At 41.2% G+C, this 14,100-nt stretch overlaps 1 protein-coding gene across 2 annotated transcripts in view; it reads right to left on the reverse strand.

Annotated features, from left to right (window-relative positions):
- Positions 1-14,100, reverse strand: part of CREBBP (CREB binding lysine acetyltransferase) — a 111,199-nt gene that overhangs the window by 20,313 nt on the left and 76,786 nt on the right. For both annotated transcript variants that reach the window (XM_080942543.1, XM_080942542.1), the window contains 7 exons: positions 13,747-13,935; positions 11,994-12,404; positions 10,586-10,765; positions 9,665-9,854; positions 4,265-4,383; positions 3,216-3,455; positions 2,566-2,654 (listed from right to left, as the gene is read on the reverse strand). In XM_080942543.1, the coding sequence (XP_080798669.1) occupies positions 2,566-2,654; positions 3,216-3,455; positions 4,265-4,383; positions 9,665-9,854; positions 10,586-10,765; positions 11,994-12,404; positions 13,747-13,935 (1,418 nt within the window). The remainder of the gene's footprint in view (positions 1-2,565; positions 2,655-3,215; positions 3,456-4,264; positions 4,384-9,664; positions 9,855-10,585; positions 10,766-11,993; positions 12,405-13,746; positions 13,936-14,100) is intronic.

Here is a 14,100-nt window from a genome sequence, read left to right on the forward strand (position 1 = left end):
CTGAAATGCTGTGTACAATGTTTCACTGATTTAAGTGTCTAAAGCTTTAGTATAGGTGACAAAACACGAGCACAGAGGGGATGGTAAAAATTCTGAAATGTATCAGACACAGGATACAACTATAATTTCATTTAAGAAAAATACATTACTTTTGTTCAGTAAAAGTGGAGTTCTACAGGAAAATAAACTTGGGCATTCTAAGACTTCCAGAACAGTTCTGGTGTCTGTCCTTCTCCTGATCGTAGCTATCAGTTCCATTTACCTGTAACTATTCTCAGTGGATTGGGCCCAGGTCTGTGTAAGTCATTAGAAGCACTTGTTTGCTAAGCATCCAGAAAATCAAACAATGCAAGGGCCCAAACATTTATAGAAAGTGGGTAATTTCTTATCTTCCTTCTAGATCAAAATTATGCTAGCTACAAAAGGATCAGGCACAGTATTTTTCAGGGTACAATTAATACTAATTAATACTAGTCCATATAATGTTGAAACTCTAAAGCCAGATGTTGTTTGCCTGTAATGCTAGTACTCAGGAGACCATGGCAAGAAGATCAAGTTTGAGGCCATCTGCAGCTACACAACAATTCCCCGTCTCAACAAAACAAAATAACTTACAACTTTATACAGATCATAATGATCTTCAAAGTACATCCCTGTATACTATTCTACTGAAGATGGGACATGAGCCTGTTAGAGAAGATGCTATTGAACCCGTATCTTGGATAAAGTTAAATTTGATACATCACGAGATGTGCTAAGAGGGAACAGAACTCCTGTATAATACATGGTCACTGTGGGAGAATCCCATTATGGGGGCATTATAGAACCCTTTTCACTTTTGTCTTACTATGTCTCTACTTAAAGTATGAGGGTGGCGCTGCATGAGCAATATCCTGGGCTCTATCACAGCACTGAAACCATCACCACACCACCACCACACCACAGACCACAGGACAAAACAACACCTTCACAACACCACCTCTCAACAAAGCATTGGACTGAAAAGTGGGGAGTGTTCTGACAAAAACCCAGCTATATTCTGAGTACTCAGCAGCACAGGTTGTTCATGCTACACTTCTAATAGAGATGACTTTAAGCTGGGAGGGAGAACAGTAGATTGGTCAGTCACCCAAGGCTTAGAGTCTTACTTTAAAAAAAAAAAAAAATTTATGGGCTGGAGAGATAGCTCAGTGGTTAAGAGCTCTGACTGCTCTTCCAGAGGTCCTGAGTTCAAATCCCAGCAACCACATGGTGGCTCACAATCATCTGTGATGGGATCCGATGCCCTCTTCCGGCGTGTCTGAAGATAGCTACAGTGTACTCATATAAATGAAAATAACTAAAACATTTTACTTATTTATTTATTTGTGTGTACATATGTGCAATGGAGATCAGAGGGCAACTTGAAGGAGTTAGTAGTCTCCTTCTAGCATGTAAGAGGTTCTCATTTTTGATTCACAAAATGGAGTCAGCAGCAGCAGACTTCAGTGAAGTCGTAACTTATGCTTCAGCCATGAAACCTTTGTGCTGCAGCAGCAAGGCAACAAGGTCTCCTAACAGAACTGATGGGAAGCAATTTAATTTCAACTTCATCTTAGCAAAACACAAAAACAAAAACAAAGACAGGTAAGTGAACAGAAATTTAACTTTCAAAATAAGACCCAAACTACAGAGTTATAACTGAATTGTTATTGTCTCATTGTCCCTCTGTGTAAGGAGGAGATCTATTCTAATCACCTTCACTTTTCCAAAGGGATGGCAATGCTTTTTCAGGTAGGCCTACCATTCTCAAAGCCTTGACATAGCAAAGTACTCTTTAAAGCAAACAAGCAAACACACACAACATCAAGGACTTGCTGTACTCAGACTCAAAATTCTCCTTGCCTCGCAGTTTGACAGCTGGCGTACCAAGTTTACAAACCAGCCCAACAGGGGAGTTATTCTGGATCAGTAAAAAACATCAAACCATCCTAATGTTGCAGTGTTAAAAAAAGTTCTTGTGTTCTTTTTTTTTCTTCTTCAATTAATAAGTTTTTCTATCAAACCAGCAAGTCCAAGTGATATAGATATGCATTTAGTGTAGAACAAAACACTACTTTCTGTTTTGTGAGTATCTTAAAAGTCATTTGGGCTTTTACAGGGTTAGTTTCAAGTTTTGGTTGTTGGTTACAGTGTTCTACTTTAGGCAATTATTACTGAGCTACAGCCTCAAACTAAAGTCATTATAGATGTTTTGCTTTTTTTTTCCAGACAGGGTATCTCTACATAATCTTGGCTGTCCTAGAACTCTCTACATAGACCAGGCTGGCCTCAAACTCAGAGAGATCTGCCTGTCTCTGCCTCCAAGTGCTGGGATTAAAGTCATGCACCATCATGTCCAGCAAATTTATGCTTTAAAATTAGAAAACCAAGGGGCTACCTGACTGACCAAGAAGAACAGAAACTGTAGCACTATTTATAGGAAATCCCAGGAAATAAGCAACACATACAGGCTTTGATCACATGCACAATCCTTGCCCTAACACCTTCATTTGCTCTGCATGCAGGGTCTTGCATGATGCTTACCTATTCTGATAGCTGTAGTAGGCTGCATCACGAGGAATTGTACACAGCTGCTTTCCATAACAGCACAAAGTCTGTGGGGAGAACTCATACTGCAAAAACAAGAAGAAAATACTAAGCATATATTCAACTTAACATCCTTAAGTATTCTAGCATATTATGGAGTTAGACCCAACTGGTTATTAACTAGAACACAAGGTAAAATTCTAACAGTGTTTATAGCCATTTCACGACATTTTCAGACTTAATGTGACAGAACTCGCATAGCTCTGGTTTCAGGTACTATAAGACAGATGCAATGGGCACAGGGCAGTTAGTCCTCCCAGTGAGTATCTTTCACTTTGACTATGTTATCATGTCAGGAAGTCAACTGTTACAAAGACCATACTAGCCAGGCAGTGGTGGCATACACCTTTAGTCCTGGCACTTGGGAAGCAGGGGCAGGTAGATCTCTGTGAGTTCAAGGCCAGCTCCAGAACAGCCAGAACAACACAGAGAAAGCCTGTCTTAAAACATTAAATAAAACAAAACACCAAAACAAAAACAAACAAACAAACAAAAACACAAAACCAAAGACAACAGCATGCCCTAGACCTTCCAACACTAATTCAGCTGGATTAGACAGAAGAGTTAGATTTCCTGAAATACGATACCTTTCGGCCACAGCAATATCCAAGAGACTGCATGACAGGGTCAATTTCTTGTTCAAAGACCTCTGCAAGTTTGCTGCAAAACTTATATACCCGGGACGTCTTACGATTATATAGCCACGCATTGTTGAACATAAGCCAGACATCATCCACATACTGCCAGGGTTCTTGATATTGCCCTGTATCCAGCTTTCGTTTGATGGTAGAAAGGTCCATAGGATTCTTCACAATATCAAAATAATCCTTAAGGAAAAAAAAGTCAACCCTGTGAGTAGATCCCAAAACATTTTAACAATAAAACCAGAAAATACCAGACATTTTGTTCCCAAGAGTATAACCCCAAATATCCCACTGACTTAAACTCATTAGCATGGCAACTTGTAAGAGTAAGTGTAATTAAATTACTGCAAAGGCTAAGCTAAAGAAAAAAAAAAGTGAAAAGAGTATCAGAACCTGTTTTAATGAAAATGAGAATTTTAACTTACTGTGTTAAAATGTATACTTTTCCAGGTTCCCTTTGGTCTACATAAACAAAATAGAACCAGCCCTGAAACTACTGCTCCGCAGGGCCTGTGGAAGCACATGCCTTTCACGCCTTTCCAAGTCTCCAGGAGTGTCAGATAGGAATTGATAAGGATAATACAGCTGATAATTCTTCAAGCCAATTCTTTTAGACAAAACCTATACACAAAGCCTCAAATATGAGGGTCTCTGTGCTCTGAAGAAAGGGGCTTGAGCTCCAGCAAGTGTTTCTGATCCAACAGTAACTGCTGACAGACACTAACTTTTATATTAAAAAATAATCTTCAGAGCAAGGTTATTTTACTCATTTTCCCCCCTTTCCCTGGTTTTCTTTCTGAGACAGGGTTTCCTTATGTAACCCTGGCTGTCCTGGACCCTCTGTAGACCAGGCTAGGCTCAAACTCAGAGATCCAGCTGCCACTGCCTGTCGAGTGCAGGGATTAAAGGCATGCACCACCTCTACCCGGTTTATTTTACTCAATTTTAAGACATAAAACTATAGGTAACTAACAGTTTTCATTTTAACTTACTGGGATTCCTAAGAGTTGAGGATCTACAGGCTGCCGAAATGGCAAAGACTCTGGGTCCTGTCGATAGAGTGCTTCTAGAGTCGGCATAAGTGCCTGGCGTAGCTCCTCAGGTTTAAAGACTAAAGGGGAAAACAAAACAAAACAAAAAAAAAGAAGAAGAAATGGGTGTTCAGACACAGCCATTACCACATTCAAACCGTGAGCTCAGTGGCTTCTACTTCCCGAAATCCTTTCAAGTTCTCTGCCAGTTCATTATCATCAGACTCCGTAGTATTGGTTTCTAAACACATTAATAGTGCCTTGAAATCTGTCTATGAGACAAAACAGCACCTACAAGTTTGTTTGAACAAAAATTTCCAATCTTCAAATATTGCTAGAATAGAAAACAAAGCAAATTCCCAACTCTGCTTCCCTGGTTAAATTGGGCAATAAATAACACTATTTCACTGCAGGGACCTATCCTTGGCTCACTTGAATTTAACTCAATTGAGATAAACCTTTATCTAATGCACCTTCATATACAAATGTGAACAATAACCACACTAAAAAAAATATGAAGTTTCTAAAAGTGCAACAGCGTTTCTCCAACATTTGTCAGTGCCCACTGCTCTTACCTCTTAGCCATCACATTTTCTACCTACTCTGGTGTTACCATTATGCCTATAATTCCAGTGCTCAGGAGAGAGAAACAAGGGGACTGGAGAGTGAAATCTAGGCCATCTTGGGCTACAGAATGAGACCCTGTGTCAAAATAAGCCAGCCAGCCAACAAAAAAATTAAAAATAAACAAAAAAAATTAAAAATAAAATGGCTTTCAGATGAGACAGTCAGAAGAACTCAGTCTGCATAGCATGGGAACACAACCTACTCCAGTCCTTAGTATTCAGGTTAGTGTCTTAACCCTTGGCTTTTCTTCCAAAAGAAAACTGAACAGAAGGACACATGTCAAAGCAGTTCTGATGACTTGGTGTTGTATGTGATGCAAACTCTGTGCTACTCCTAGCTTTCAGGAGGCAGAGGTAAATCAAGGTCAGCTTGGTGTACATAGTGAGTTCCAGACCAGGCCATACTAATCAAGAATACACAGTGAGAAGCAGAGGCAGGTGGATCTCTGTGAGTTTAAGACCAACCTGGTCTACAGAGTGAGTTCTACGACAGCCAGGGTTACACAGTGAAACCCTGTCTTGGGGGGAAATAAAAGGCATGTGAGGTGGAGGTGGGGTACATAGTGAGACAAAAGGTCCAGCTGGGCCATGGCATATATCTGCCATCTTTTCTATTTACGGAGTCTAACTTCTCAAATTCTAGAATTTTATCTCATTGTTTTTTGTGAAAAGTTAAAAAGTTAACAGAAATATTCAACTTAATACCCTCACTTTAGACATGTAAACAGTGGGACCAAAGTCTACATAATTTATTCCTTTCAGAGCCAGGAACCCACCAGGTCTCTTGAGCATCTCATTACAAACACGCCTCTTTTGCAGGAGACCTTTGTAAGTAGCTGAGCACGGAAGGCTCCCTATGAAAACATCCCCAGCACTCAGAAACACTCAATTGGCCCACTCAATCACCACTCACTCCTGTAGACAGACCTGCAGCAGTCTTGTTGCATGGGTATTTTGTTCTCTACTAACTTCATTCTTCTGGTTATAAAAGAGTTACAAGGAGCACCTGACTTTCTTTTTTCTTGGATATATTTTTGTAGTTGTATCTTCTGAGGCAGGGACTCAGTATCTATAGCTATATTTGAGTACATAGTCCAGGGTGGCTTTGAACTCATTATTCTACTGCCTCAGTTACCCAGTGCTAGGATTACAGGCATGTGCCACCATGCCTAACTATATCTAGTATCCTTGAATAATTTGTTTCATGTGAATGTGTGTCCAAAGGTCCAAAGCTGACACCATCTTTCTTGATTGCTCTTCATTTTATTCAGAGTCAAGTTCTGTCAAGTCTACTCAGAACTGTAGGAATGGCTAGTCTAGATAGCTAACTTGTGTCAGGAACCCCTTCTCTTCTACTCTCTGAGCTCTAGGCTCTGACAGTCAAGCCAACACTCCTACCTCCATTGATGTGGGGCTTGGGAGCTCTGAAATCTAGCCCCCATGTTTGCTGTACTTACTGCTAAGCAATCTCCATAGTCCCTTACTTTTTTTTTTTTTAATACAAAACCCCTAGTCTGGCAAGCTCTCTGTACGGTCTGTAAGTCAAGATCTCAAAACGGTCTTTACTTTCTTTTGAGACAGGGTTTCTCTGTGTATTTCTGGCTATCTTGCAACTTGCTCTGTAGACTAGGCTGGTCTCCAACTCACAGAGATCTATCTGCCTGCCTCCGCCTCCTCAGTGCTGGGATTAAAGGGATGTGTCACCACTGCCCAGCCAGGTCTTTACCTTTTTTAATGACCAGGACATGTTTTTTTCCAATGACACATGAAAATAAAATTCAAGTTTTAGTTTCAAAGAAGGAAAAATAAGAACTTAAAACTTTTGTTGGCACAGAACCATATTCAGTCATTTGCATATTGTCTGCTGCTGCCTTTGGGTTGACTAGTTTTAACAGACCTTATGATGTATGAAGCCTGAGATATTACCTAGGCCTTTCACAGAAAAGGCCTGTTGACAGGTGGGACGTAACATACATGCTATATTTCTAGCATCTGAGAGGTAGAAGAAGCAGAGCAGCCTTTCCTACTCAGAGAGACCTCATCTTAAAAACAGTCAGCTCATGCTGGGTGTGGCAAGCACATGCTTTTAATCCTAGTACTCGGGAAGATAAATGGATAGATTTAGGCTAGCCTGGTCTACAAAGTAAATTCTAGGTCTCCTAGTACTATATAGTGAGACCCTGTCTCAAAAAAGTCTGCTTACAGGTTAATGAGATGGAGCAGTAGGTAAAAGCATTTTCTGCCAAGCCTGACACTGGACAGAGACACAGACACACACAGACACAGACAGACACACACCCACACCCATACCCACCCACCCTTTAAAAGGTCTGGCCACTCTCATTTCTCTCCCCAGTGATAACTGAAGTGACTAAATGTGTCTCCTTGTGTTCATTCACTAATCAAACAACTATTTAAAGCCTATGCTAAGTATTTTCAAATTCCTATCTTTACCATACTCTGTAATAAGACTCCACAAGGGCTCACAAAGAAGTCAGTAGCTGTATTAGAACCAAGTTCTCTGCAACAAATTAGATGGTGTGAGACAGCTGTGTCATTCCACTTGTTAGCATCAGTAAGAATGGCAAACTATACAGTTTTCAAAGTGTGTGGATTATAAGCCTCATGCCCTCCAATGTAGTGATGACTGGAAGTATGTGGTAGTGAAAGTTAAACAAAGCAGTTTTACATAAACTAAACAATTCAGTTTACCAATCACCCTTATAACAACTTAAGGTTAGGACCCAAATGGCAGACAGTCAACAAAATACAGCACAGGTGTGACATCTATAATCGCACTGTTCCAGCACTGTGCAAAGCCTCGCTGGGGGTCTCTGAGATTCAAACTACCTGACAGTGCTACTGAGGAGACAAGATGAATGGGAGGGTCTTCCCGTTTCTGTGGCCATTCTACTCAGGGGAAAGAATGGCAGCCAGCTGAGCACATTCTCTATGCTCTCAGTAAATCTCTACTCCCACATGTGCCTCCATGATACCCTGTAATGGAACAGAGAACCTCACTGTGGAGAAGCAGTCTTGGGAACCAGCAGCAATGTCAGCACTGGGGCTGAGAGCAGGAACTGCTTTTTTCCCAGAAGATAGAAATCTTAAGAAGGGTGACAGATACAAAACTGTTAATCAATTCTAGTCTGTGGCAAAGTTTTCTTATAATACACACACACACACCTACACACACACACACACACACACACACACACACACCTACCTAAGTGAGCTGCTACTTCAAGAACAAATAACAGTATCTGTTGCCAAGGGTAAAAGCTGAACTGTCATCAATTAATGTTTTCTAAAACTTCATCTGCCATATAAGCTTGATACCTCCCAAAACTTTTAAAGATTTGTTTTACAAAACTGATATTGATACTAGAAAAGGTGAGTATCTAGAGAAGCAGAAGTTTGATATTAGAGCATTAGGTATGTTAGTACTTGGAAAATGTTTACAACTCAAGGACCTCGCACTCTGCAGGTCACAAAAGATGACGTCAACTCACCTTCAAGAACTCACTGTCTCCTGAAGCATCTACCAAAAAAGAGTGTCTATTCCAAGTTATTCTCTTCACTAATAAGTTATTGGAATGAGGACAGATGTTCCTCACACAGTTCAAACAATATTATCACACAGCAGAACACAGCAGTTCCTAAGAGTCTAATTCAGTTGTCTATCTCTCTTTAAGAGATTACAAATGTGTTAAATGAGGCTAGCACGATCACAGGTAGAGTACTGGTTCTAATCTCCAGGTGAGGAGGGGTAAATGGCACCAGGGACAGACATATATATTTTCAGGTTTACTTCTTAAAAGGATAAGTACTAACAGGGTAGTCCACGCCCCACCAACTATGAAGGAAGGAGGTGCCTGTCCTCACTGTGGAGCTTCACTGCCTCAGCCACCACTCTGCACTCTTTCTGAATGTGTCTGTTTCTCCGCTTCCAAAGTCCTGCTAAGCAAGGGTCACTCGACAATCTCCCAACACCCCATTGATTTTCACTGTGGACACATCTTAACTGGAATATACCCAATTTCTACTTGTCCTGAGCTAACTGCACACATCTGTAGCTTCATACTCTCTCATGCCAAGTCACAGCTCTTTTCTGGCCTCCAGTGCTCACACATACTGACAGTGACCCTTTGCCTCAAACTACAGCATTTGGGCTCATTTTCCTTCTGAATTCTTCATCAGCTCTTTCTCCTGGCTCTGCAGAGCCTACACTGCTTAGCCTGCTCAAAGATCCAGAAGCCTTTCAACTATGCCTCCCCAGTCAGCGACATCTCAAGCCAGAATACAACTCAGCGCTGTTCCCCTGGCCAGAGTTTGTTACTGTCATTTTTCTCTATGTGTACTTGTGGATGGGGCAAAGGCTATCTATGGAACTTAAGTGTGTGCAGGTGGGCACACCTTTGCATGCATTCATGGATACTAGTGCACAACTGGTATTCCTGCCTTATTCTGTTAGGAGGTCTCTTACTGGGCTTCCTGTCCTAGTCTCCTACAGTGCTGGGGTTAGAGATGCATGTGTACAGCTACACCCAGCCTTTGACATGAGTGCTAGATTCCAAACTCAGGTCCTCATGTTTGCCCAGCATCTCTACAGCCCAATGTCTCCATTCTCAGATGAGAGACAAGAAACATGAAAAGGCATTTGTAATTGTTTTCCAGCTTCAGCTTTCCATCTTTGGTCTATCCAGCCTAAGTCTATACAGAAAATGAGACCTACTCTTTTTTCGTGGCTGGGAAGGGGATGTTGACTGTGAGGCTGTGCCATTAGCACTGTTCTCTTCTTCCTCTTTAGCTTCCACTTTTACTTCGGGTTTCTTTTCTTCTACTTCCATTGGTTCTGACTTCTGCTCTGTTGTATCTGCTTCTTCCTTTACTTGGGAAGAACCTTGTAAATCCTCTTCCATCATCTTGAGAAAGACAGAGCCACAGAAGACAAGCAATCAGACTCTTGTAACCCAGTCCAGCTTTACTCTAAGTTTTCTGGCTCACACAGGCTTGCTGAGTGTTCCTTTAGTGAAAGGCACCTGTAAACAATCTTTTCTGTTACCCACTAGGAAAAGTAACAAAATATTTGATGTCTACTTAGTCACTTTATACAGCACTGATACAATCCTAATTCTATTTCAATCTTTTTTCAATATAAAAGTACGTTTACATGTTCAATAATATTGACACATCTAGTTTGAGACAAGAGTATCTTGGAAAAATCAAAATAAGGACCAAGACCCTATCTCTGAGATGAAGAGTGTGGCATGAGACTTGGACTATCTGGGAATCCCATGTCACTACCATGTCAAACTTTCATCAGGTGTGACACTGGCTGTCATAAAGGAGTATAAGGGAACTGGTAAAGCACTGTTCTTCTTTTGAGAAAAATCAAAGTATCTCAAGTTTTACTTATAACTCCCTGATTTTTAAAATACTGAACAGACCAAATAAAAACACATTCCCAGGGCAGATTTGGCTCTTGGCCTACTGATTTCAATGTCTGTTCTAAGACTGTAAACAAATCTACCGTGTCTTCTGCAAAAACTAAAAATGAATGAAGAACATCAACAAAAACAAACACCGTGCTTAGTCCTAGGCTATATGGTAAGCTGCCACACCAGCCATGTACTAAGGCTGAGGGAGCATCTACCTCAGAACGAGGTTCCCCCTTGGATTCAGCAGGATCAGGCTCAGCATCATCTGTCTGCACCTCTGTTTTCATTTCCAGCATGGGCACATCAGGTCCTGGCTGCTGGGAACTGGTTTCAGCACTGGTCACAGAGGAGGGAGTAGGGACTCTATTATCAATGCTGGCGGCTGCCTGAGAAAGCTGCAAAGAAATTAAAATCATCCACCTCTGTAAAGCAGATAACACAAATGTCCTCCAACTCTTGTTCTTCCAACTGCATCTTCTGTTAATTATTTCTTACAACCTAAGTACTTAGTATGAATGTTAAAAGCAGAAGCTCCCTGAGGGAGCTGAACAGAAGTCACTGAGTGTCAGAAATATGATTGACTTTCCAAAAACGAAGCGCTGAGTAAACTGTTTTCTAAATTCTGACAAAAATTATCTCCTCTCTGCTTTCTGACTGGATCATTTTACCCCCCTTTTTTTTCCACTAACATTCCTACTTATGGAGAAAGGCAAACTATAAACACCTAAGTATTTCCACGGAGGATGGGAAAGAATGGCCTATATGAAGCATCTGTTAGAGAATAGTGATGGTGGTGGAGTAAGCAAACACCACACTACCACATAACAGGCTCTATCCAACAAAGCATTACATGAACTAAGACAGGAAGATGAAAAAATTAAATAGAAGTGTTTTAGAGGACACAGGATGCAGCCAGTGGTAGAGTGCTTCGCCAGTGTTTGCAAAGCCCCAGTTTGAAGACAGGAAATATAATTAATTAGAGACCAAAGTGAAGAGTAAGAGTAAGAGTTTCCCTTATGGAGAAAGCAAAATAGTAATGTCATCTTTGCAGTTGTTGCACGATTAATTGTTTTATTCTACAAGTAGCCTAAGTATCTAAGAATGGAATTAATGCAAACCTGGAAGGAGGGGATCTGCTGTTTCATTATGAATAAAAAAGTCATGTACTCTAGTTTGGAGCATAGCATGTTTACTAACCCACAAAGCTAAGCACAGAAGCAGTCAACAGAAAACGGGAAATAATGGTAGCATATACAGGTCAATAGCTCTGTCCATGCTGTGATATACCAATGACTATTGATTTCTATAAACCACTTTAATGAAGGGAAATTGTAAACCATACATACCTTTAGGGCCAATAGGGGGAACAAAATCAGTTTACTGTAGCACGCGCACGCGCACACACACACACTCCCCCCCCACTTACTTTTTGGCACCAGAGCAATTTGCTATAGCATCCTAACAGAATAGTCCTATTTTATATTTTTTAAAGATAGGCTCTTACTTTCTAGCTAGATATGCCTGCTTGTGCCTTGAGTGCCCGAAAAAAAAAAAAAAAAAAAAAACATTCTTATGGGAAGGTAGCCTCTACAAGTTTGGCTTGATAATGACAAAGAGACTCACCGGTGTGCCAGGAGGCTGAGTATGCACAGGCGTTGGTTGCTGCTGTGATGACTGAGGAGTAGCCACGGATGGTGGCTGCACTGGGGTTTGAGGCTGTGGGGTCACTTGAGCCTGTGCTGCTGTCTGGACTGTTGGGGTACTCTGTGTTTGGGCAGCACTGGGCACTGAGCCAGGAGTTGGAGTAGGTGTCTGCCCAGATGACACAGGAGTGGATGGCTGAGTTGGAGCTGCCGGCTGGGGAGGGGTCATCCCAGGCGGTGTCGGATGCTGGAGAGAGGGCATGCCAGCAGCGGTGGGAGCAGGAGGTGGAGTCGGGTGCAGCGGTGACTGTGTCACTGGTGGGCAAGGCAGCTGGCTGGCCTGGGCCAGCATGTTCAGAGCATTAGGAAGAGCACCGCCAGGCACCTGGCCCTAAAAGAAATAGTAAGAATATGTAAAACCTACTTTACCCAATTGAAACCATAAGGGACTTGAAGCAAAAAAGTAGAAAAATCTAATACTAGTTTCTTAATTATTTCTGGTAGTTTCAGGAGAATATTACATTTGTAAAACTTCAGACTGACCATTTATAGCACACACCACACCATGTAATAATATTAGCTAATGCTTCTCATACTTTGATTTGTATAACTTCAATATCTGGTTCAATAACTGCAATATTTATGGCTCAGTTAGACACGTTTACTTAGCTTACTGACATCATGTTTTGCCACATCTACTTTTAATTTAGACAACAGAAAAAGGTTTTGTTTTTGTTTTTTAAATAAGTAGAGACACTAGAACACAGAACATGGTGGAAACCCCTGACTTAGAAAGGGGGGGAGGGGATCAGAATTGCCGTTCCACCTAGCACCAAAACCAGTTTTACAAGTTACGTGTGTGTAACTCCTTGTACACTGTCAGAGCAGGGCTAACAGTTAAGACTAGGCCTACGGCCCTAAGGAAAGAGTTTATTTACTATTCGGCTGTTGAATAGAAAAGGTTTACGGCTGGTCATTGTGGCATATGGCTAGAAAGAGTATAGCCTGGGACACATGGAAAGACTCTGGAAAGAGAGGGAAGTTGGTTTCCTGATCTCTGTTCTGAAGAAATGAGATGACAGAGAAAATTAATTATTACTGAGTAAACCTAATATATTCAAAACTCGTTCAGCATTAGCTAATTGCTTAAAAGAACATGATTTTTATATTTTGAGAAAAGATTTAGCCTATTTTAGATACTTTGTATGCAGCTGACATTTGATACACTACAATTAACGGAAGTGGTAGAAAGAGTAAAATGGAGGGAAAAGTCAGCTTTAACTACGTAACAAGCATGCTCCCGAGAAGAGTGCTAGCCCAATGATTCTACTAGCCTCGACCCCAACACTGGTCCGTAGTCAGACACACAAAACTGAGTCACTAAAAAGATTCACCCCTTCTTCAAGTTCCAGTATTTCTCAGGATGACATGTTCATTTTTGATTTCTAAAACACACAAACAGCAACCAAATTCCAAAGATAAAAATATAAAGAATATGAAAATATAACAAATGAACAAACGAAAACAAAAGCCTACAGCCACAATCCATCTTACTTCTTGTGTAAACTTCACCTAGAAGGAACAAGAACTGAAAACAAATTAAAAACTACAGGGCAAAATGGGAAATGGAGATGTATATTCTAGAATTGTAGCTTACATAAAATAAGACAGGAACTTGTCAGAGGCTGGGGCTACATAAATACTAGTTGACCAGGCTCCCACACTCAGCGTACCTGTGAAACACCTGCCTGGGCTGCTGGCTGCCCCAGGCCCACACTGTTCACACTCATCGCCCCACTGGATGATGGAAACTGGTTCTGTGGCAGAAACTGGTTCTGAGTAGGTGCCTGGGCCATAATGTTGTTGGCATGGGTACCCATCATATTCGGAGGCTGAGGCATCCGGGAAGGAGAAATGGCCATCTATAAGACAATCAGAAGTGTTAGGCCAGAGTCTTCAAGTGATACACAGTGCAATGGAGATCCAAAGCCTTACAAATGTAGTACACTGCTGTTTTAAAGACCACCACTTGCCGAGGACTGCCCAGCTCCTAGGCACTTTCTACAACTCCCCAAACAATCTCTTAA

This window comes from Micromys minutus, assembly GCF_963924665.1.
Source record: "Micromys minutus genome assembly, chromosome: 31".
NCBI lineage: Eukaryota > Metazoa > Chordata > Mammalia > Rodentia > Muridae > Micromys > Micromys minutus.